The sequence below is a fragment of the Neovison vison genome, chromosome 8, assembly GCF_020171115.1.
Source record: "Neovison vison isolate M4711 chromosome 8, ASM_NN_V1, whole genome shotgun sequence".
Classification (NCBI taxonomy): Eukaryota; Metazoa; Chordata; class Mammalia; order Carnivora; family Mustelidae; genus Neogale; species Neogale vison.
In genome coordinates this window covers 122,936,758-122,962,116 of record NC_058098.1, presented here as the reverse complement: position 1 = coordinate 122,962,116, position 25,359 = coordinate 122,936,758, and the positions used below count along the sequence as shown (strand labels likewise).

The 25,359-nt window shown below is 47.5% G+C and overlaps 1 protein-coding gene across 3 annotated transcripts; it reads right to left on the bottom strand.

Moving 5' to 3' along the window:
- Positions 1-819: 819 nt before the first annotated feature.
- Positions 820-24,484, bottom strand: GTF3C2 (general transcription factor IIIC subunit 2). 3 transcript variants are annotated; one of them, XM_044261886.1, is made up of 19 exons: positions 24,383-24,483; positions 14,879-15,149; positions 14,394-14,715; positions 13,529-13,814; positions 11,026-11,120; positions 10,549-10,626; positions 10,330-10,428; positions 8,984-9,211; positions 8,662-8,773; positions 8,366-8,474; positions 7,246-7,271; positions 6,942-7,071; positions 4,107-4,251; positions 3,840-4,001; positions 3,557-3,644; positions 3,012-3,140; positions 2,422-2,574; positions 2,177-2,284; positions 820-1,869 (listed from the first exon to the last, which is right to left on the bottom strand). In XM_044261886.1, exons 2-19 carry the CDS (start codon positions 15,123-15,125, stop codon positions 1,651-1,653), a joined length of 2,736 nt encoding a protein of 911 aa, XP_044117821.1. In that variant the 5' UTR covers positions 15,126-15,149; positions 24,383-24,483; the 3' UTR covers positions 820-1,650. The 3 variants fall into 3 exon arrangements, with proteins under 3 accessions (XP_044117821.1, XP_044117822.1, XP_044117823.1); XM_044261887.1 differs by lacking the exon at positions 24,383-24,483 and adding an exon at positions 21,482-21,572; XM_044261888.1 differs by lacking the exons at positions 820-1,869; positions 2,177-2,284; positions 2,422-2,574 and having other exon boundaries at positions 2,714-3,140; positions 24,383-24,484.
- Between the last annotated feature and the right edge of the window lie 875 nt (positions 24,485-25,359).

The window sequence follows — 25,359 nt, the reverse complement described above, 5'->3', positions numbered from 1 at the left end:
AAAGCATTCTCCTGATATTCTTTTGGAGTTAGAGACCGAGGCTAAGAGTCAGCAGCAGAAGCAGGGCTGCTGGCACCAACCTGCAGCCTCAACAGCATGGGTCCCCAGGTCCCATCTTTTCTGCCACTGAAAGTGGAATTCCATAATGCAATGTCAAGGGGCTGCTGTGGAGGAGCAAAGCTTCTCTGCAATGAAGGCACTTCCCTATCAGTCAGCTCAAAAACAAACTGGGCTTAACCTGAGCTTGATTACAGTACTTGCCTCCTTTGCACTGACAGGGGTTGTGATCCCTCTGCCGTTAATAGTCTGGTTGCCTCCGGGTTCTGTTTCCTCTTCTGTACAGGAAGGAAACTGAACTGCTTGATACCTTTCTTCTTGAGATACGATAAATTCCCTACACCCAAGAGGCAGAAAGCTGTTCCGAGATATCTGGCCAACCAGACCACAGTGCCAGTGGGTTTTGTTCCAGGTAGGCACTAAATTAATCTCCAATCCCTTGGTTGGAGCTGGCTGCGTATTTTTCTCGCTTTCCTGAGGTCATCTCACTACTTCCTCCAAACTTGACTATCCTCCCATACACTATGGTTTGCCCGTTTCTTATTGCTGGGGTCTGTCTTTGGTTCAGAGGCAGTATTGCGGTCCCTATGAGTCTGCAGTATCCCCCAAGAGAACTGTAATAAGAGGAGATAAAACAATACATTACTTGGGTTTTAAACACCTCCTATATAGAGATTTGAAATAAAGTAGCTAGACATGTTTAATAAGCCAACAGTGTGTCAGTATCATAAAGGACCAAAAATCATGACGTGTAAAAAATGGTTAAAGTAACTGAAGATATTTAATCTAGAGAAGAAAAGAGTTGGGAAACACATGATAGCTATTTTTAAATATACGTAAAAGGGCAATCACAGGGGAAAATGACTAGATTTTCTAATACCCATGGTGAAATTATATAGAAGTATACTCTTTGACTTGATATAAAGGAAGGTTTTTTAAAACATGACTGCCTAGGAGTGTTCAAGTAGGGTCAGATGACCAGTGATTGGGAATATCTCATAAGCAGGAGCAAGTAAGATCTGAGCCACTGTTCTACTGGCAGGGTGTTTGTGGTGTTCCTCAGTTAAAGAAGTACTATAAGCAGCTTCGGTCCAATAAATTACTGTCACCCCTCCTGGGCCTGTGTGTTGGTTATTCTCAAAAGGAAGTTGAGAAGGCAACAATACTGGACCCTAGAATACAGTCCCACAGGAGCCTTCATGCGGATACCCTTTGCAGTTCTCCAAACACCCACTCGCACGTGGTCTCAAAAACACCCAGTACCTTTACTTAGCTTTACCCACTTCACAACATGCTCAATATGAGCAATTTGACTTCCAAGCCTAGGTCAGGCCTGAGTATTACTCATGAGCCATAGTTTTAGGCTGAGGAGCCTTGAGAGTCTGTGGAGGGATAGCCCCCCTGCCCGCAGGGGGCTGTGATGACAGAAGTCTGTGGAAGGAGAGGTATCTAAGGAGTCCTGGCAAGGCAGGTCTAAAGGTCCAGGTCTGGCAGCATCACTATTCATGAAGCCCCCAGTTCCTATGGCTCTGTGCATGGGGGGGCCGTGTGTTCCTGGCAGACTTCATTCCAAAGGCCCTGTGTGGACCACGACTAGGGACCGGGCAGAAGGCAGTGGCTGGTTGGAGGGAAGCCAGGCCCTTTAATCGGGGAGGACGGCTGGAACATAGCACTGAAGTGGGCTCGACTTTCAAGCTGCATACGGTGGCCCAGTGGTGAGGTGAGTGCACGGACAAAATGGATCCGAACCAGACCGGACTGTCCTCCAGATACCAGCCATCCATAGGAGTCCAGGTTTGGGCTGAAGCGGACCTGGGAAAAGAAGAGCAAACAAGAGAGCTGTTCGCAGCTGGTGCTTTAGGGTGAGTCCTAGCTGTAAAGGGAGCGGGGTGTGTGTGTGTGTGTGGAGGGATGGGGTGACAATCTGAAAGGACAGGACCATGATGGAGTGAGAGAGGTAGGAAGGAGTTGGTCTGTCACACTCTGGAAGATGAGGTTGCCAGAGCTGTATCCTTCCTTCCCTCTGCACCTTTTCATCCCCCATGTCCTTGATATTTAGGTCCAGAGTTGGGAGGAAATGAGTGTGAAGATGGGTGAAGAGATGAAACAAGGCCTTTACCTTGTGAATCGCCTCCAGCTGCAGCCTGTCCAGGCAGAGCTGCGAATGCCCCTCTCCTTCCTGCATGCGCAGCATCGGCTCCCTGTGGAGCAGATCGTGGAAGGAACCCTGGGGAAGAGAAGGCCAGCAGCTTCTTAGTCTTGCATCTTTGCACTGTGGCTCCTTACAATGCCCTCCTGGACCAGGACTAAAGTTTTCTACTTTTTAAAAAAAACGCCACACCCATTCTCCTGGCCTCAATTTACCAAATCTGTATCTTGAAAGAGCAAGTAGTGATGGTTGACAGTTTCAGCGTAAGTCCGAGCTTTGGGAGGGTTGGGGGCCTCAGCTGAAGCAGAAGAATGGTCTCGACCTTCACGGCTGTCCTGATATGGCATCAGATCTGCTTTATATATAGGCTAGAAAGGAGACCATGAGATTAGGTCCTAGAATACTGGAGACAGAATAAAAGAGACAATTGATGGGGCGCCTGGGTGGCTCAGTCGGTTAAGCGTCCGACTCTTGATCTCAGCTCAGGTCTTGATCTCAGGGTCGTGAGTTCAAGCCCTGCGTTGGGCTCCACGCTGGGCGTGGAGCCTACTTAAAAAAAAGAGAGAGAGAGAGAAAATTGGTTTTGGGCAGGAAAGACTTAAAGATGGAAGAAGGCAGTATTATTTAAACACATGCACAGATGCACTAGGGTTGGGAAGATTCTGTACAACTCTGTACTAAGACTTCCCGGGACAGTAACAGGTCTGTCTTACTTTGTATCTTACTACTTTACAGTTCTAATTTAGGAGGTCATGTGGATTAGGACTCAACAGATGGTGCTACCATTAAATAGTCATATACGTACGAATCTTCGCTCTACAGGTCGCTTGACATTTATTGGGTTCAGTGCCATATCAGGCAATATGGCCGCAATGAGCTCCCCGGATATATCTCCTGCGGCTATTGTCCCAAGCCAGTCGGATCCTGAAAGACTCTAGTAAGAGACAGATTTCTTTCATTCATTCATGCACTCGTATTGTTTCAGTTCTGTAAACTGGAAACGACAGCACAGTCTGAAGCAGAAGACACACCCACAGAAACAGAAATGAGTTTATCAGGTGAGGGGCTGGGGTAACTGGGTGAAGGACATTAAGGAGGGCACATGATGTACTGAGCACTGGGTGTTATATAAGACTCATGAGTCACTGACCTCTACCTCTGAAACTAATAATACACTATATGCTAATTAACTGAACTTAAAGTTTTTAAAAAAGTTTATCATAACTTTTATCTCTCATGATACAGTTACCATACATCTGTCTTCTTCTATCCAAAACTACTGCCTCTTCCTGATCTCCAGTAGCTGAGTAAAGGAATCGTTTTCCTGTGAAAATGAAGAGAGGGGCTCACCCAGACAGTGCCTTTTCGAGGAGCAGTGAAATAGGCCTTGAAACCAAGGTAACCAGCATCAATATAATGAATCCCACAGAGTCCATAACTGTAAGAGGAAGACAAAATAAAACTTTCCTTTTTCCAAGATTGCATTCATTTCCCTTCCCTAATTCCTTCCAGAATTCAGATTACCTCAGTGAAACAACTCTCAACCCTCCTCTCCCCACAACAATCTGGCACACTTTGCACCCAACCCTTAGGGCCTGTCCCTAGAGCTCCTCCTATCTGCATCCTGCCGTACGAGGCATAGCAGTTGTCCTGAGCCACAGTGACACCATTGTAGGGGAGCAGCCAGGCCAGCTCTGTACTCAAGAAGCGCTTGATAGAGTTTATGGGTTCATAAGGTCGTCGAAGGTCCCAGAATTTGATTTTGCGGTCACTCCCCGCAGAGACAAGGAAATGACTGTGGAAAGAGGGAAGAAGAGAGAGAAGGTAAAATCTGAGCAAGTCTGGGAGCACCAGACTTCCCGGGCTTCACCTCCCACCCCACAGCTCTCCTGTCTTGTACCTGTTAGCTTTGCACCACTGAAGGGTTCGCACAGCCTGGTCATGGGCTAGGAAACACTGAAAGGGGTAGAGCTTCAAGGAGCCGTCAGAGAGCCGTATCCGCTGCAGGGGTGAGTTAGTGGGAAGGTTCCAGAAAACCACCATGCCTGAGATAGGGAAAGAAGATGTAGGTATTAAAGGCAAGTTCTCTCTTCTTTTGCTCTAATGTCTTTGTCTGGGATCCTAGGACCTCTGCCTTTTACCCTCAGATGTGACCCCCTTATGAAAGGATATAGGGATCGTGACTAGCCAGCCAACATTCCCTCGGTCAGCTCCAACTCACATCAACAAAAAAGAGCTCAGTCTAGGCCTTGTGGTTGAAAGACAGACTAAGTACACCCAAGAGCCTCTATTCTCTACTAAATACAAACAAAGGGGTTTTTTAAAAAAGCATAAACCCTCTAGGACAAAGGTTGACAAACTACAGCCCTTGGGCCAAATACAGCCTGCTGCCTGATTTGGTAAATAAAGTCTGACTGGGAAAAGTCACACCCATTCGTTTACCTAATGTATGGCTGCCTTTATTTCTCAATGCCAGAGTTGAGTAGTTCCAACAATGGTCAAACAGCCCACAAGCCATAAAATATTCACTATCTGGACCTTTAGAGAAATGTCTGCCAACTCTGCTCTAAGATAAAGAGAACAGGCAAGGAGCCAAAAGCAACAAGATGTAGAGAAACAGGGGTGCCTAAGTGGCTCAGTGGGTTAAAGCCTCTGCCTTCAGCTCGGGTCATGGTCCCAGGGTCCTGGGATCGAGCCCCACATCGGGCTCTCTGCGCGGTGGGGAGCCTGCTTCCCACCGCCTCTCTGCCTGCTTGTGATCTCTGTCTGTCAAATAAACAAAATATTAAAAAAAAAAAAAAAGAAAGAAAGATGTAGAGAAGCAGAAAACAAATGAACAAACAGAGAATAACTCTGCCAACCCCAAACATGCTGCCCCCTGACAAAGGCTGGCAGAGGAGGAGGGAGTCAATGGCATAACTCCAATAAAAGACAAATTAAAGAACAGTAAGATTTTTTTTTTAAAGATTTTATTTATTTATTTGAGAGAGAGAGAGAGAGAGGATGAGTTGGGGGAAGTGGGAGAAGCAGACTCCCCGCTGAGCAGGGAGCCCTACATGGGGCTCGATCCCAAGACCCTGAGATCATGACCTAGGACAAAGGCAAATGCTTAACCAACTGAGCCACCCAGGTGCCCCAAGAGTAAGAATTTAATAAAGAATAGCTGGGGAAACTATCTATAGCTAAAAACTCAGAAATGAACCTTTCTTGGAAAAGCTTATTAGTGGCGAACTCTGGCTGAGCCAAAACGGTCATGGAGCAACAAGGGCAGACCAAGAGGGGCGGACCGGTGGACGCGCATGATCATTTTAAGGCAGAACTGTAACTCGGGGAATTAAGACAACAAAACAACATCAAGAATAATGTACCCTGATGACGTAAGAATCACCACACCAAAAGAAGCACACGTAAAAGACAGAGAGGGACCGTTAGCAGCGTGAGAGTGCTCATTTCCTGACCTCCTGAGCGGAGACTACTGGTGAGGTCTAACCATGAAATTGTCACCTGTGGAGTCCAACTACCAGAATGCTCTTTATCTATGATCCTTTTCTCTCCCCGTTTAAGCCTTAAGAGTATCTTTAAGGAACTAATGTCTCTGTGGTGAAGGAACATTTATGGAGAGCGTACCCCATCTCTCAGTTTCAGCTCAGTCTTTTTCTTTAAAAAAAAATTAAAGTGTAATTAAATTTCATGTATTTTCATTTAAAATAGCTTATGTAGGGGCACCTGGCTGGCTCAGTCGGTGAGGCATATGACTCTTAACCATGGGGTTGAGAGTTGAAGCCCCACGTTGGCTGTGATTACGTAAAAATAAAATCTTTAATATAGCTTATATAGTATGATCCCATCACTACAGAATTCTCTCTCTTGCCATCTGATTTTTTATCTCACGCATGCATAGAGAACTCCATGAAATGATGTTCATCTTTTTTTTTTCAAGATTTTATTTAAGAGAGAGCGCATGAGCTAGGGATGGGGGACAGAGAGAGAGGAAGAAGCAGACTCCCCGCTGAGCGGGGAGCCTGACGTGGGGCTTGATCCCAGGACCTCCAGATCATGACTGAGCCAAAGGCAGACGCTTAACTGACTGAGCCACCCACGTGCCCCTGTTCATTTGTTCTTCTTCTTTTTTTTTTTTAAAAGACTTTATTTATTTGACAGAGACAGTGAGAGAGGGAACACAAGCAGGGGGAGTGGGAGAGGGAGAAACAGGCTTCCCGCTGAGCAGGGAGCCTGATGCAGGGCTCGATCCCAGGACCCTGGGATCATGACCTGAGCTGAAGGCAGATGCCCAACGACTGAGCCACTCAGCACCCCTGTTCATTTTTCTTAATTATATTTTTCTGGGTAGAAAAATTCTAGTGGGGGCGCCTGGGTGGCTCAGTGAGTTGAGCCGCTGCCTTCGGCTCAGGTCATGATCTCAGGGTCCTGGGATCAAGTCCCGCATCGGGCTCTCTGCTCGGCAGGGAGCCTGCTTCCCTCTCTCTCTCTCTGCCTGCCTCTCCGTCTACTTGTGATTTCTCTCTGTCAAATAAATAAATAAAATCTTTAAAAAAAAAAAAAAAAAGAAAAAGAAAAATTCTAGTGACTTTTTTCTTTCTTCTTTGTATTTTTTTACATTGCTTAACCATAATGCCCAGCATTGAACCAAAAAGGAAACCGCCACCAAAAAACAAGCATATATAAAGTTTAAAGAGCAAGAGCCCCTTATGCTCTGTTTTTTTTTTTTTTTTACCATTGTAGTAGCCAGCAGCCAGGTGGTGGTGGGGCCGGGTGGGCATCCAGGCCAGGCTAAGGCACTGACCGCACTCAGAGGGGTCCGAAGCTTGCATAGACCCCACCTGGAGGGTTGCCACACATTGTACCTATAAGGACAGAAGAGCCGGGACCAGACTTAGGGATACTTACCATTTGCAACAAAGTCTAAAATCAGTGTTTAATCCCGTCTGGGGTAGAGGCAGAAGGAGACTCACTGTGGAACCAGAAAGGGAGGCTCAAGAAGATGGAGCCTTGGCTAAGGTAGCAGGTTCCTCACTCACCTTATAGATGGCGGGCTTCATTGCATCTGCGAGGGAAGAAGAGCGGTAACTGATGCTCTGGGAACAGAGGACGGACGTCCCTAGCTGCCTTGCTCTGAGATCAGCACCCCGATCTGAGAATGAGCTTCCCTGACAGCCACCTCTGCGGCACACTGATCCATCCACCCCCACCTGCCCCCATCTCCCTTCCCCACTCTGTCGTGCGGGCGTGTGTCCCTCCCCCATAAGAATGGCGAATTGCTCCACTCGGCTCTGTCCCCACCCTCTCTCACCTCTTCCAGAACTTTGCTCATTTGGTTATCTTTCCTTCCTCCCATTCTGAATGATCCACTTTCTCTCTCCCTACTGGGTCATTCTCATATTCAGATATAAACATGCACTATAGTCTTCCAACTGAATGAAACAAACACACAAACCAAACCCCTCCTTTACCCCTGATTCACCTCAAGCACCGCCCTCCAACTATGAGTTCTTCACGGCCAATCTACTTGCAAGAATTGTTCACGCATCTGTCTTCATTTCCTCACTGCCTATTTCTTCCTCAGCCCGTTCCCCCACCAGACCACCAAATATGGGATTTCTCAGGGCTCAAGCCTGGTGCCCTCTTCTCTAAATATAGTACAGTACAGTTGAAAAGCAAATTTGACAAAGAGGAGGTGCCTTTTGCTAACCCCTTCCTCTTCCTGCTCATCTTCAGCTCTACATTCTCTCCCTCTGTTCCCAACAAAGAGACCGGTGCTCATGTGTGCAAGGCAGTGAGGACAGGAGAGGTCAGGCACAGGATTCGGGGAAGGGGAAGAGTGTGGCAGGGGAGATCAGCCTTTGCAGCTCTTTACACAGCCAATCAGCTGTGGCAGCAGGAGGGGAGAGCCTGAGAGCACAGAGTAGGGAAACGGGGGGAAAAGGGGAATGGGCTGGAAGAGCCCAGTGATTAGAAGGCAGGAGACAGTACTCCTTGCAGGCTGCTAGAGAGAGCAAGTCTGAGGACAAGAGGTGTGAAGTCAGAGTGAGTGGGGTGCTAAGTGAGGCTTTGTCCAGAGGCTAGGCCGGGAGGACTTTCATGAGAGACCAGACAGGGCCTGCTACAGCACCAAGACCCCCTGCCTGCTGTGCTACTCACCTGGGGGCTGCTGAGCCAGCAGGGCCTCTGGATGGGGGAGACTGAACAGCAGCACCTTCCCATCGGAGCAGGCAAGAGCCAAGAGGCCCAACCTGGGCAGGAGAGGAGCCTGGGGGGGGGAGACCAGATCTGTGCTAAGGCTTGCCGCCTCTTAGAAAACTTTTGAGGTTTTGGTCCCTGCAAATAACATGGATTTTCTGGGAAAACTCCATCCTCCGCTGTCAAACTGGGAACTTATAGGGCCTTTCTGTTCTGCCTGTGAGTCCTAGGGTACCCTACAACCAACAGGGACGTACCTTCCGAGGGGTGCCTGGAAGTTCCCATGCTCCACTGGGGCAGAACTTGAGGTCCCAGATGCAGCCGTGGTCACAAGCAATCCCATAGACAAAGTGAGCCCTGTTGCCAGGACTGAGGAGAGAAAGCATAGGGGGAGAATGGGCAGGGAGAAGGGGCCTAGGGCCACCAGAGCCTGTGTTCCAACCCATCCCAACCCAATCCAGGCCCCCGGGCTCCCATGCCTAGCCCCAATCCAGGCCTCCCGACTCCTCCCCAGCTCTCCTGGTCAGGTTCTCTCCTCTTCAACCACCCTCCCATGGCAGCGTCCCAGCCCCACCTCACCAGCTTTCTGGCTGCAAGGTCCCAAGGCCCCAGACTTGGAGCAGCCCAGGACCCGAATGAAGCTGGCTCAGTGGGTGTGTCTCATTCATGTCAGGGCTGGAGAAAAGGGCCACATACTGCGAAGCTGCCGCCCCCTCTGGCACTGGACACCAGTCCAGAGCCCAGAGGGGTCCCCCTGTGAAGAAGGACACATCCCAGCGCTCCGGGTGTGCTGTGATCGAGCTAAATCTAGAGAAAAGTCAAAGATGGAATGAAGAAAGGAATTAACAAAAGGTAACAAGGACTTCTATAGGTGAGTGGGTAAATTAACATCCAAACAATGGAATATTATCTGGCACTAAAAAGCAAGCTACCAAACCATGGAAAGGCATGGAGGAACCTTAAATGCATATCACTAAGTGAAAGAAGCCCACCTGAAGAGGCTATACACTGCATGATCCCAACTATGGGGCATTCTGGAAAAGGCAAAACTATAGACACATCAAAAGATCCATGATAGCGACAGGTCAGAGGGGAGGGCAGGAGGAGCGGTTAGAGCACAGAGGATTTTTAGGGCAGTGAAACTACTCTGTATGACACCATAATGACGGGGACAGGTCATTACACATCTGTCCAAACCCACAGAAAGTACAACACCGACAGCAACCCCTAATGTAACCCACGGACTCCAAGTGGTGATGGGTCAGTGCAGGCTCATCAGCTGTAACACATGTGCCCTCTAGTGGGGGAGGCTAGTAAGGGAGGGGGGCGGCTGTGCATGAAGAAGGGGGATGAGGGACAGGGGATATCCTGTCCCAGATGGCCATCTCTGCACCATCCTCTCAGTTTTGCTGTGAATCTAAAACTGCTCCAAAAAAATTAAGTCTTTAAAAAAAAGAAAAGGTAATGAGGACAGAATGGGAGCTCCAGCTGGCGCAGGTATGAACTGGCTTAGGCAAGGGCCAGAGTCTCAAGAAAGGTCTACAGGTGAGAACAGTGCTTGGCCACCATCTGTACCTTCCTCCTTTCCTTCCAAAGCCTGCCCAGTTCTAGTTCCCCTTCAAAGATAATAGGCTGTGTGTTCTGGTTTACCACAGCGTTCTCCCCAGGGCTGGTCTGTCTGGGTCCCTCTGCGTAGATGTGACCTGTAAACTGGCCCTCCGTCCCCCCGGCTCCCCTCCGTCTGGCCAGCAGTGACGAGCACTGCAGATCAGGGCCGGCTGACCAGATCCAGCCAGATCCAACTCCTCCCTCGGAACCCCCTGGAATAGCATCAGGGGGAAAACAGGGCCAATCTGTCATCCCTCTCCATATTCCTTTTTCCTGCTTCTATCCCCTAGAATCACAGAGAGACACGCAATCTTCACCTGTTGATTCGGTAGAGTGTGCCGTCCTCTGGAAGTCCTTCACGCTGGACAGAAAACAGTGGAGACTTCTCCTCCTGGGGCAGGTAGGGAGCTGCCTCACTGGGGGCAGGGAGGGAACAGCGTGAGTTTGGAAGTTTCACCCACCCCAGGATTCCCTGCCACCCTCCTGTCTCCAGGGGTGTCACCCCCTCCCAGCTTCAGAATGTCTCTTTAACTTACAGCTCAGATAACAAGTGCCACTTCCAGGCCAGCGGAATCCATTCTGCAAACTCCCAGTATGAATGCTTCTGTTCTCGGCTGGAGGAACAGAAGCAGCATCAATGGAGGAGGAGAGAAATCCTAGAGCAGCGCTGTCCAGTAAACCTTTCTACAATGATGGAAGTGATCCATCATCTGTGCTGACAGAGACACCAGCCACTAGCTGCAAGTAGCTACTGGGCACTTGCAAGGTGGCTAGTGCACCTGAGAAACTGGACCTTTAATTTTAATTATGTGTAGATCACATTTAAATAGCCGTGCACAGCTAGTGACTACTACGTTGGACAGCACTGCTCTGGAGCTCTTGCCTTTGGAGCAGTGCCTTTTAGTTACGAATGTCTTCAGCGTCCTGCCCTGTGAGTGCCTTCCCTCTTTCCCTTGGCCCCACTTCTAGACGCCTCCACCACCCTCTCCTCCCCAGCCCCCGTCAAGTCTCACAGGTCCTTGGTGAGATGGAGGCACTTCCAAACAGGGGCCATGATGTGATTTGGTAAGCCATTGGGAGCCATTCCCCGGCAGTGTGGCTTCTGCTTCTGAGGAGCAAATGGGAAAAAAGAATTTTATAGATTAGAGAAAGTCCCCAGAAGGCAGCTTTTCCCGCTTTTACTTTTCTTGGCACTGCTTCCTCTCTAGCCTGACTTATCAGCAACTTAAAAGACTGATGTCTCCGCCATTACAGTGACTTCTCCACCTTCTGCTCCCAAAGCCTGTTACATATTTTCTGTTCACCCTCCTTGGCGTCTCCAAGCATGTGGTTCAGAGGACTCCCATTTGCTTCCTGAAACTCCTGCCCCATGGTATAGCATCTCCTTAGTCTCTCTGCCTCTCCGATATCCCCCCACAGGCACTCCCCTCCTCCAACAGGTTTGTGTGATGAAGGTATTTCCCAGAGTCTGTCTTCTCGACCCTCTATACGTATACTTTGGGGACTCTCATCCCATGCCCACGGCTTTGACAACCATCATTAGGCCTGAAATCTTAGTAAATGTAAACTTTACCCAGTTCAGCTTTTCTACATTCTAGACTTTTACAGTGTGGTGCCAACCCATGTTATAGAGCCTAAGGCAAAAGGAAAATCAGTAAATACAGTTCCTGTCTTTATTTAAAACTTTGGTATTTTGTTCATCATAAATTTGTTGCATTACTTTTTAAAAGATTTTATTTCTATAAATATACTATAAAAATAAAGTACATGAGGGGCGCCTGGGTGGCTCAGTGGGTTAAGCCTCTGCCGTCGGCTCAAGTCATGATCCCCGGGGTCCTGGGATCAAGCCCCGCATAGGGCTCTCTACTCCGCAGGGAGCCTGCTTCCCCCCCCCTCTCTACCTGCCTCTCTGCCTAATTGTGATCCCTATCTGTTAAATAAATAAACACAATCTTAAAAAAATATAAAGTGCATGAGACAAAGAACACGAGCGGAGGGAGGGGAAAAGGGAAACAGAGAAGCAGATTCCCCACTGAGTAGTAAGCCCAACAAGAGCTCCATCCTAGGACCCAGGATCATGACCCAAGTCCAATGCAGATGCTTAACTGACTGAGCCATCCAGGAGCCCTGCTTTATTTTTATTTGTTAAAATGATTTAACAAATTATTTTGTAAAAATTTGTTGCATCAAAATATTTATCTTGATTTCTGAGGGGTTGGGTGCTCCCTTAAATGTTGTATTTGAAACAAGGAAGGCACTGGTCTCATGCACATGACTGGCAACCAGACATCTCCAGTAGAACGGCTCATGGCACACATGCACCTCCAACTCAGTGTGTCAGAAAATGAGCCCATCACCTCCCCTGCTCACCCTCACTCTTCCCCCGCTCCCACCATCCCTCTGTCCCAAAGTCCGGTACTTAAGAGCAACATCTAGACTAGAAACTCCTACTCCTTTCTTTTCAGAAACTGCCAAGTGCCGCTAATACTCTTAAATGTCTCTTGCACCTATCCCCCACCTTTGCTTGCTTTGCAGCCTGATCCAGGCGCTATTTCTATGTGGACAACCGAAGCTGTCTTCTGATGTCTGCTGCAGGCTGACCTACCGTCCTAACTGATCACGTTATTTTTCTACTTAAAAACTTCTGATGCTCAGAGTTTCTAAGATGATGAAAACGTTTTGGAAATGGGTAACAGTGATGGCTGCACAACACCAGGAATGGGCTAATGCCACTCAGTTGTACTTTTTTTTGGGTGGGGGGAGCAGTGGGAAAGGGGAGAATCTCAAGCAGGCTCCGTGCCTAGCACAGAGCCTGACGCGGGGCTCCATCTCACAACCCTGAGCCCAAATCAGGAGTTGGATGCTTAATGGACTGAGCCACCCAGATGCCCCCAAAATAATTCACACGTTTAACTGGCAAATTTTATGTTATGTATATTTTACCACAATTCAACAAACACACACCCGTGTTAGCTCCTGCAAGTCTTTGTCCTTCCATCCTCTCAAGTTCGATCCCCCCACTGCCTCCCCACTGCCCCCAGCCTTCTGCTTGTCCCGCAGGGCACTGCTATACCTTTGGGAACTTGCTAAGAGCTCTCAACAGCTCTGCCTGCTCTGATGCCCTGTCCCAGGAATTCCCGGGAAAACCAATCTCTCCTATTTGCCTTTTAAGACCTAGCCCAGCCCTGTTCACTGCTCTCTGAAGCCCCAGCAGTTCACTGCCTCCTTGACACACCAGAAGCCTCTGGTTCCCTCCCGGTTAAGCCCTCCTCCCACGGTGGACTCCGCCAGGCAGGAGGCGGTCTTAGTCACATGTGTCCCCTAGTGCTGTGCAGGTGCCCGTATCTGAAGGGGTGACATCATGCGCTTGCCCCCCAGCCCCTGCCCGCTCAACTGTTTCCTCCTTTACTTATTCTGGCCATCAGTTACTAGGCCAAAACTTTCCACTGGGGCACCCTGCAGACCTTCCTAACAATCCCCCTGTCTCCCCATTCACTTCTTGTTCATTCAGCTTACCCCTGACATGGATCCTCGTGGGGTGCTTTGAGGCACCACAGGCTCAGGTTCAGAGGAGCTCTCGCTTGGGGCCTCGCTTTCCTCTCCATCTTCAGCCTCAACCTGGAGAACAAAGTCTTCATCCCGTGCAGTGTCATCCTCTTGTTCTCCACCTTGACAGGCTGTCTGCTGCCGGTTTTTCTTCGGTTTGGCAGGGCTGCTCACCTTGGGGCTCTCAGGACAGGACACTGGAGCAGGCAGGGCCGTTGAGAGCTCTTCCGCCAATTCCTGAAGGTACAGAAGTGCCCTGCAGGACAGGGCGGGGTCAGAGCCATACTCACACTTAATTGAGAGCCCACTTTTCCAGACACTTGGCCGATTATCTCAGTGGACCTGCCCAGGGACCCTGGGAAGCAGCTATTCGTTTCCCCTACCCCCTTTGATAAAGAACCAGAAATCTAGGGAAGTTAAGGGACTTGGCCAAGAGAGGACTCAGATCACGTATATGGAATCTGAATCCAGGTCTGGCAACTCCAAGTCCAAGGCACTTGCACTCTACTGCAGTCAGAGGTCAGTGAGAGCCCAGAGAAGAATGGAAGGGCACAGAGACTGATAGATACTGGGCAGGGAAAATTACAATGAAGGCCTGGAGGAAACTGGAAAACGTGACAGGATACAAGGCAGGGAAAAACAACTCCTAGACAAACTCAGCAACAGATAAAAAATTGTTGTGGTAAGAGCTAGAAGATGGCTCAAGTCCCCAGAACCCAGATGCTACCCCCACTTACCTGACAACTCGTCACAGCCTCTCAGCTCTCCAACACCGGCCCCCACCAACCCTTCCCCCCGACCGCCCTCCACCCAAGCTGTGCCCCACAATCCTTACACTTGGGCAGCCCTTCGGCGGGGTCGTTCCCCAGGAGGGGTCTCAAAGTCCTCAGGGGGCCTCTTTGGAGGTGGAGACTCTGGCTGATCTAGGTCTTTGGACAACTTCAGCAGTAGCAGCTCTGCCTTGGACCTTCGACCTCGTTTCTTAGGCATGGGGGTGGATAGAGGGTTGGATTGATCTAAGAGACCAGGAACCAGAGGGGCTGATGGAGGATTAGGCTGTTGGGGCCTTTTGGGGCCTTTCCGTGTGCTACCACCTCTCTTCCGGCCAGGCTTTGAGGCCCTAGGCTTTGAGACCTTTGACATCTCTGAAGAAAGATCTGTAGAGAAGAATATGGGTCTGTGAGATGGGACCAGAGCTCAAACCTCTTTGGAATAGATTACACCATACCCAGGTTGGTAGGATCCTGTGAGCTCACCCTGCTCTCTTTCATCTTAAGCTAAGCACGGGGAGATAAGAAGAGGAAAGGACAAGGTACATACCTTGCTGTTCAAGTCTGGAGAGGCTTTCTTGCTCTGCAGGGAGCCTCCTCTCCCCAAGAGAGTCCTCAAATCCAGGCAAAGGCGCAGGCAAAGACATCTCTCTGGAAGCCTCAGCACTAGTTGTTTCGGAAGAGGCCTTGACATCAAGCTGATTTAGCACCTCTTGTCCAGGAGAGTCTAACACAGTCATGCTCCCCACGGGGCCGGCCTCCCCCAGGGCAACACAGCCGACCCCGCAGGTATCCATCAGCACCCCCTACAATGGCTGACCCTGCAGAGACATACACATGAGTAGAAGGCAAAAGCTATTTGCACTGGCTCTGATTTTTCCTCCTCTCCTGTCTTTTCTCCTCCCGCCCCACCCACTGTCCACCCCCCCAGCCAGAAACCCAAGCTCCCTGATCACTCATTCATTTAACAATTACTAAGCATCTTCTATCCGTTCTAGGAACTGATCAATATGACAATAAACAAGATAGACAAGGTCCCTGCCCTCATGGAACTTACACACTAATGGAGCTAGCACTGAACAGACAGTAAGGAAGCTACCATTTGGGGCGCCTTAGTGGCTCAGTGGGTCAAAGCCTCTGACTTTGGCTCAGGTCATGATCTCAGGGTTCTGGGATCGAGCCCCACATCAGGCTCCCTGCTCGGCAGGGAGCCTGTCCCCGCCCCCCGTCTGCCTCTCTGCCTAACTTGTGATCTTTGTCAAATAAATAAATAAAATCTTTAAAAAAAAAAAAAGAAAGAAAGCTACCATTTATTTATTAAATGCTTACTATGTGCCAAGCACTATATTTTTCATCCAGTTTATTTATTTATTTTTAAAAGATTTAACTTATTTATTTGACAGAGGGAGAGACAGCGAGAGAGGGAACACAAGCAGGGGAAGTGGGAGAGGGAGAAGTGGGCTTCCTGCTGAGCAGGGTGCCCGATATGGGGCTCAATCCCAGGACCCTGGGATCATGACCTGAGCCGAAGGCAGACACTTAACCAACTGAGCCACCCAGGCGCCCCTTTTTTCACCCAGTTTAATTTAAAGCTCTGAAGTTTTTTCATAAGGATAATGCAGTGAATGAATAATTATTCAACTTCTTTCCCTAAAGCCCAATGAAATGAGTCACCTCCTTCCCCTTAAAAAATAAAAACAAAAGAGTGAAAAAAATCTTCCTAAACTCCTTAAACCTCCTAGGAACAGACTACAAAGAATAACTACCAAGGGGTGTCTGGCTGATGGACACCGGGGAAGGTATGTGTTTAAGTGAGCTCTGTGTGTTGTGTAAGACTGAGGAATCACAGACCTGTACCCCTGAAACAAATGATACATTATATGGTAATAATAAATAAATAAGTAAAAGAATAGCTGCTGATAAATACATAAAATTTAGACCAAATTGAAGGAGGATGCCTAGAGCTAACATCCACCTTTGTGGATACTAGTCAAGAAATAGATTTATAGGGACGCCTGGGTGGCTCAGTTGGTTGGACGACTGCCTTCGGCTCAGGGCGTGATCCTGGAGTCCCGGGATCGAGTCCCACATCGGGCTCCCAGCTCCATGGGGAGTCTGCTTCGCTCTCTGACCTTCTCCTCGCTCATGCTCTCTCTCACTGTCTCTCTCTCTCAAATAAATAAATAAAATTAAAAAAAAAAAGAAATAGATTTATATAACAGTAAGTAAAAGTTCTTCAGCACTCTGCCATTAATCTTTTACCTGAAGAGGGGCGGCAGATGGCTATGAGATAATTACGGAACATCCTACCACATTAAGAGATCTTTCCCACATTGAAGAATGGATTAAAAAACTGTTAAAAAGAGACAGGCAGAGAGAGAGATGACTCACATATGCACCAGAGCAGGGGAGGGACAGGAGGAGAGGCAGAGTCTCAAGCCGACTCCCGCTGATCGCAGAGCCTGATCCCAGGACCCTGAGCTCATGACCTCAGTCAAAACCATGGGTCAGTCGCTTAACTGACTGAGTCACCCAAGCGCCCCTCTTCATCTTTTTTCCCCCAAACCCAGAAAATCACTTGTGCAATCATGGCAAAAGTAAATGGACAAGAGATAAACAAAACACTACACCCCAGACCAAAAAGCTGAGCAACACAGAACTGCAAGGTTTTTGGCCAGAATAACCTGCCTATGACAGAGAAGGAGAAATAGCTCAAATCACAGAAGGGAAGCCCCCATAGGTCTGTATATGCCTTAAAGGATGTTTAACAGAGGGGTGCCTGGGTGGCTCAGTCATTAAACATCTGCCTTTGGCTCAGGTCATGATCCCAGGGCCCTGGGATTGAGCGCTGCATCAGGCTCTCTGCTCAGCAGGAAGCCTGTTTCTCCTTCTCCCACTCCCCCTGCTTGTGTTCCCTCTCTCACTGTGTCTCTTCCTGTCAAATAAATAAATAAAATCTTAAAAAAAAAAAAAAAAAAAAGAATGTTTAATAGAACCAAAAGCAGTATACTACATTGCTTCTAAAATGCCTAGCAGGCCACTGGAACCATAAGGAGTTGTTTTAAAGGCTACAGAGTAAGAAACTGAAAACAAAAGAAACACAAAAGAAAAAAATGTACAAGATGACTTAAGATATGACTATAACAATAACCAAAGATTGATTCATCCATTAAAAAAAAAAGAATAAAGATTTGGATTTGGATTGATTTAAAAGCCAAACTATATGCTTTGAAAGAGATATCTAAAACAAAGGAACTCAAAGAGCTGGAAGTCAAAAGATATAAAAATATAGGACAAATGTAGGCACAAAGAAAACAGGAGTTTTGTTGGTAATAGCAAAGTTGAATTCAGGGGAAAAAGTATTAAAAGGGACAAAAAGGGAATACTTTATAATAAATAAAACTTCAACTTGTGTAAAAGAGAAGTGCCATGCACTGTTAGACATCAAATGACATATCATCAAAACAAAGCAAAATCTTCAGGAAATACAGGAACTACTTCTTTTAAGCCCTGACAGATCAAAAAGATAAGGACAGAAGAAGACATGAATGAAATGGTTATCTGACCCCTCTACTGGTCAAGGTTCAGCTGCATGGAACAGAATCCTCTCTAGCCAGTTCAGCTGCAAGGGATTTACTGGAGGGTATTACATAGTTCACATCAGTGGTTCCTAAAGCGTGGTCTGGGCAGCATCAGCAGCGCTGTCCCAGACCTCCTGAATCAGAAATTCTGGGATGGGGCCAGCACTTTTTATCTTCACAAAGTCCTGCAGACTCTTTGGATGCACATGCAAGCTTGAGAACCACCTGCACAGGATCATGGTGGGGGGGCGAGGTTGTACAGTTTAGGAACAAGTGCTTGTCAAAATGGGAAGTCGCCTGGCAGCTGCCGGTTCAAGAACCACAGGACCTCCCCAATGCCACGATGAGGAGGCGGCACCTGTGAATCAAAAAGCCCCTGCCACAGCTGATGGCTCCATGCACTGACTCTGCACTGATCAGAAAGTGACCCCACTCCACAGGGAAAACCTTTCTCTGGCTCCCAGGTCCAGAATCATACCCTTGCCACAATCTGAACCAGAAAAATGTGTGGCCTCCTGGCCTGCCTCTCCCCTGTCTAAACTCGGGTCCAAATTTGAGTTCTTCAAGAACATATGTGATTGGTGAGACCTAAATCATATTCAAAATCTTGGACGGAAAAAAATTCCAGGAATTGAAATTATCTAGCTTTCCAGGCTCTCCAGTCGAGGCTTCTCCTTCTGTCACATCCCACTGACCCCACAGTAGAAAATGGGATCAGTGTCTTGTCAGTTCCTCTCCGATGCCACTGGTGGACTAGCAGTCCTCGTTATCCTCTAAAAACTGTTCCTTTGAAGCTCCTAACATTCAGCTAAACCACTGCTACTCACTCGCCGTAATATACTGGACCTTGTCTCAAAAAAACCTTTTAACCTCCTAAATCACAAAGCCATCCCACTATCTGATCGCAACCTTCCATTATTATAGCTAGACGGCTCAACTGCTATCACTGTATCTATTCCTCAACCGTATCAAGCTGCCGTCATTGATCTCTCCAATTTCCCATGTTGGCCACATCCTATCCAGCTTAGATTCCTTTATTTTAATCAGACTTTTGCCGATAGTAAAAACTTCCTTTCTCGTCTTTTTGTTCCACAGGACTGGCAAAATTTAAGCTCTGGATGAACCAATCATCCTTTTACTCTACGTGTGTATCTAAGCTGCCAGTGGGCTAGCAATCACACTTTCTCTCTTGTCAGCCCCCACATTACCTCTCCCCCAACATCTGATCCCCTGGTTCTCAGCAGTTGATTTTACCTCTGATTTCCGAAACAAAACCCAAAGCCATTATGTGGGACATACTTCAAAGTCTGATCAAGTAGTCCAACACGACCTGCATCTGAACGCCTCATCTACTTTCTATGCCAAACTTCCACTTGTGTTCTGACTCTATTCCCCCACTCCCTAAGGACACTGGAATTGGCTAGCCTTTTTTTTTTTTTTTTTTTTAAACTGGTTGTTTCCCAACTGCATTTAAATGTCTCTAACTCTCGGGCGCCTGGGTGGCTCAGTTGGTTGAGCAACTGCCTTCGAATGAGGTCACGATCCTAGAGTCCCAGGATCGAGTCCCGCATTGGGCTCCCAGCTCCACAGGGAGGAGTCTGTGCTTCTCCCTCTGACTTTCTCCCCTCTCATGCTCTCTCACTATCTCTCTCTCTCAAATAAATAAATAAATAAATAAAAATGCCTCTAATTCTCATCTTAACATACATACAACAATCCTTTAACCCATACCCACCCCCCACGCTCCATAGTCAAACTTTTAAAGAGTTGTCACCCCTTAGTGTTTTAATTACCCTGCTTCATTTTGACTAGGATATTGCCCTCCAACTCATCACTGAGGCTAAAGTCATCAATAACTGCCGGGTCAACTAATGCAATGGACACCTCTCAGTCTCGTTTAACCTGATCTCTCAGCAGCACAGACGCTACTGACGGTAACTTTCTTGGAACATTCCCTTGAGAGGCAGTTCAAGTGCAGCAAAGTTTCAAATTTTTACAAATTTTCCTCAATCTTTTACAGCTGTCTCCCTCACACCTATTCAGCAACCTCTTTCTTTCTTTGCAAATGTACCTCTTTTTTCTTTCTGAAGCATTTAACTTAGTTTGCTTTCTTTTTCAGAATTGTTTTTATAAAACTTTTAGTTGACACAAAATACCTGTAAATACATGTAAGATGTAAAGAATAACAATGAAGGACCAATTTATCTGCCATGTTTCAACCACTTTTTTTTTTTGTTTTGTTTTAGGATTTTATTTATTTATTTGACAGAGAGAGAGACGGGGAGAGAGGGACCACAAGCAGGGGAAGTGTGAGAGAGAGGAGCAAGCTTCCCACTGAGCAGGGAGCCCAATGCTGGGCTCCATCCCAAGAGTCTGGGATCATGACCTGAGCCAAAGGCAGACACCCAACGACTGAGCCACCCAGGTGCCCCTCAACTTAGTTTTAATAGCAGTAACTCTTTCATAGTCAAATTTCTTTAAAATTCAAACATATCACAATTATATAAATATAGTAACAAATTAACTGACATTAAAAAATGTTGAGAACCATCACAATGATTCTTGGCAAGCATTCAACTCAGTCAGTGGGAACAGAATGACCAGGCCTATAGAAGAAAAGTCTATATATAGGCTTCAAGGATACAGAGTGCCTTGGGCATCGGTCCCTACACTCTACAGAGGAATGTCAGTTAACACAGAACTAGTTAAACAGGTTATCACTTAAGAGAATTTCTAGGTATACCTAAAAGATTTTCCACATCAGTACACACAAACACACACACATCATTCTTCTGGAGAACACTATCCAGTGTTTCACAGAATTATAGTTGTACTCATTTTACCACACCCTTGCCAATCTTCAATTTTTGCCAATCTAATGCATGAAAGAATTCTTCCCTATTGTATTTATTTGCATTGTCCTGATAATGATTGAAGTTAGCAACTTCTTTTTATCTGTTGGATACACAGATGTCCAACGAGATATATACACACACACACACACACACACACGTGTATATATGTATAGATATCCATATATACATACACATATATACACGCATATATATACATATATGTATATGCTCCCCCCTGCTTATGCTTGCTCACTCTAATGAATAAATCTTAAAAAAAATTAAAAAGCTACATTTAAGATTCAAACTAGATTCAAACTAGATAAAGGAAGAAAATAAAATAGGATATATATATATTTTTAAGATTTAAAAAAATTTTTTTTTTATTTGACAGAGATCACAAGCAAGCAGAGAGGCAGGCAGAGAGAGAGGAAGAAGCAGGCTCCCCGCAGAGCAGAGAGCCCAATGCAAGGCTCCATCCCAGGACCCTGAGATCATGACCTGAGCGGAAGGCAGAGGCTTTAACCCACTGAGCCACCCAGGTGCCCCAAAATAGGATATGTTTATATTAGCAGGGTAGGAAATGGCCTTTTTAAGACAATAATATGGTTACACACACACACACATACACACACGCACATATTTTAAAGATTTGAGAGAGAGTGCATGCACACACAAGCACGAGGGAGAGAGGGAGAGAATCTCAAGCAGACTTCTCACCCAGTAAGGTGCCCCACACGGGTTTAATCTCACGACATTCAGATCAGGAACCGAGCTGAAACCAAAAGTCAGTCACTTAACTGACTGTGCCACCCCCAGGCACCTGGAATATATCACAAACAAATAAAATCTTTTAAAAAATTGTTTAAAAAAAAGATTTTATTTCTTTGTGTGAGAGAGAGCATAGCACGCGCACAGGTGTAAGCAGGAGGAGCAGCAGGCAGAGAAGCAGACTCCCAGCTGTGCCAGGAACCCAATGTGGGACTAGATCCCAGGACCCTGGGATCACGACCTGAACCAAAGGCAGATGTTTAACTGACTGAGCCACCCAGGGACCCACTTTTTTTTTTTTTTTTTTCTTTGTCAGAGAGAGAGAGAGAGAGGACATCTATATTTTTTTACTAATTGCTTATACATATAATTTGCCCATACCTCTACAGGACGAATCAATCTTTTATTGATCTGTGGAGTTGTTATTTATGTAGCAAATACTTTGTTTCTGCTTTTTAAAGAAGATTTATTAGGGGGGAGGGGCAGAAAAAGAGGGGGAGAGAGAGAATCGCAAGCTGACTCTTCACTGAGCTTGGAGTCATACCTGGGGCTCCATCCATACCCTGAGACCATTACCTGAGCTGAAATCAAGAGTCAGGCGCTGAACTGACTGAGCCACCCAGGCGCCCCACTTTGTTTCTTCTTTTTTAAAAAAAACTTTGTTTATAATGTTTCTTGTTAAACTTAAGTTATATTTTTCTGAGTTAAATTTCTCAGTCTTTTCCTTTATGAGTTGTTCTGCGTCTTAAAAAGGCCATTTCCGGGGCGCCTGGGTGGCTCAGTGGGTTAAGCCACTGCCTTCGGCTCAGGTCATGATCTCAGAGTCCTGGGATCGAGTCCCGCATCAGGCTCTCTGCTCAGCAGGGAGCCTGCTTCCCTCTCTCTCTCTGCCTGCCTCTCTGTCTACTTGTGATTTCTCTGTCAAATAAATAAATAAAATCTTTAAAAAAAAAAAAAAAAGCCATTTCCTACCCTGCCAATATACACATATCCTATTTTATTTTCTTCTAATACTTCCTCTAGTTTGAATCTTAAATGTAGCTTTTTTTTTTTTTTAAAGATTTATTCATTAGAGAGAGCGAGCAAGCACAAGCAGGGGGAGCAGCAAGCAGAGGGAGAAACGGGCTCCCCACTGAGCAGGGAGCCCAACATGGGACTCGATCCCAGGATTCTGGGATTATGACCTGATCCAAAGGCAGACGCTAAACTGACTGAGCCACCCAGGTGCCTTAAATGTAGCTCTTCAGTCCATGTGGAATTCTCTTATGATAAGAAACATGGGTATTTACTTATTTCATATCTATTTCACTTGAAAGTTTCATAAGAATCTTGCCTGATTCACTGAATCCAGAACCTGGTACATGGTAAGCGCAATAATTAAACTTTGTTGATTTAATGACTAACTCCTCAAGCTGCAAAAAATTCCTTTAAGGATTCACTCCTGTAGAAGACAGCAGCAGGGTACGGTGGTTAATTTCCATTTATGATTTCACAACACAAATTCTAAACACAAGTAAAGGAAGGGATGTTTAATTGGTGCTACAGTTTATAGAAGTTTACATTTGCACCTCAACTTGTTTGGAATACTGCCTCAAGGGTGCCAGGATTTCCCCAGTCAAGGAAAATAACCAGTTAACACGGTTCCTGAAGTATGGAATTACTTTAAACACATTTGTCTAATACACTGTTTCCCAAAATGTTCCGATGGCGCAGCTGGTGGTATGCAAGACGATTTTAGAGATACAAAAATGTACGATTTTAACTGTGTTTATTTTAACTTGTATGAAAAAGTAGCCCGTGGGGGCGCCTGGGTAGCCCAGCCTGTAAGCCTCCCACTCTTGATTTCTGTTCAGGTCGTGATCTCAGGGTCGTGAGACCGAGCTCTGGAATCCGGCTCCCCGCTGGGCTTGCAGCCAGCTTAAGATTCCCTTCTCCGGCGCCCCTCCCCCCGACGCCCCTCCGCGCGCGCGCTCGCTCAAAAAAACCCAAAAAACTCCACAGTCCTTGAAACCCCACAGTTTCATATGTCTTGCTCAGACTGAGACTAAAGCACTTAAACTTGAAAAACAATTTAAAGAAAACTATTAAGAAAACATAGTGTATATTAGATAAGACGGGATGGCAAAAAGTAACCAAGGAAGAGGAATGGCTGAAGTTTGTTTAACAATATGCCGCTAGATCGAAGAGGCTTCGCCAAACACACTACACCTCTCTAACAAAGTGAGTTACCACGGGTGGGGCAGAAGTCGCCTCCTCCGCTTCCCCAGCGGACAGCCTACTTGCCGCGGGATAAAAGCACCAGAAGGGAAACATAACTGGCCCTTGGCTGCGCCAATGGGGTTGGAGCGCGCCGGGCACAACCCCGGGGTTAGAAGAGCCTCATGAAGGAAGAGGCTGGGACACAGCACGGTGAGACTAATCCGCTACCACTCTAGGAGTGATCGCCTGCCCTTCTTCAGTCATGGGTGTGGGGACAGCCTCCACCACTAGCCTGCGCTGAGAGCGAGCCCTGAGTTTCCTGAGGCTCAGAACTACTATAGCTTCGCTGAGTCCGACGGATGCAATGTAAGCAGCGCCGCGGCCGGGACACAGGATGCCGTGCTACAGCACAGCGCCGGGGAAGAAGGCAAGAGCCGTGATTAGCAGGGCTGAGGGATGTCCGGTTGCAATACAGAAAAGGAGGTGGGGTGTGTGTGAGTTTCTGTAGCAGCGCCGGGGCTGGAGGTCGCGATGCTATGCAGAGAAGGAACAGCGGAGTCGGGAGTTGGCTCCCAATATCTTAGTGCTATGGGAAAAGGAGGAGGAGGAGTAATCGTGGGGCCCCCGCACACCCAGTTGCGGTACACTTACCCTCACCAAAGTCCTTCCGGAAGTCCAAGTTCGAAGATGGCGCCGCCTGTCTGGTCGCGGTTTTATGACGAAATCTGGTAACTACTCTTTATTGACCCCTCCCCCCACCCCCCGGCCTCCAATGCCCAAGGTAAACACGTGAGCTTGGTGGGGAGTTTATGCCCGAAGACGTGTTCTCAGACTATGTATTCCATAATGCAGTGCGGCGACAATCCCGCTCCCTTTCGGAGCGGGAGAGGCTCCCGGGCTTAAGCCGCGCGGGGGACGCTGCGTGGCCTTCTGGGAATTGCAGTGTCAAGAAAGGAAGATTGACGCCTGCGCGATGAGGGTCGTCGCGCCCCGCGGGTTCCCACGGGCCCTGTACGCGAGCCTCGAGCGTACTGCGCGCCCAGGCCTTGCCGCCGCTCCCAAGCGCTGAAGGCTGCCTAACGGTCAAGACTACCCGCCGTGGCAGGCAGGGCCAGGCTGGAGCGAGAGTAACTACCCCGGCGCCGTCCGAGCTGAGGGCACAGACTGAGAGAGGAAGCCTTGGCAGGCTGCTGGAGGATCCTTCGCCCCGGGCAGCCGCTCAGGAAGACAAAGATGGGAGCTACAAAAACACAAAGAGTGCTAGGGAAAGGACACGGAAGGGAAACCAGTAGAAAAACCTTGGCGTGGGGACGCTACCCTGTAATGAGCCTCAGGCTTGGCCCTTGGCCTTGGTTGGGCATAGGCCCTTCCCCATTCCCTCCTTGGGAGATGGGATGCGGGTGAACAAAGAAAGAACAGAACGTAACAAATTTCTGCCCTTTCCGAGAGATTTAAAGCCATATAAACTTTACAGGTCTCAGCATATTAACTAGTAGAGTTCAGGATGTATAAATAGGGACATGAAGGGGTGGAGTCAACCACTCTTTTGTTCCCAAAGAACTTCACCTATTAAATTCCCTTGGTCACACAAAACATTTGAGAAAAACGTGGGAGGAACTAGCTAAGAC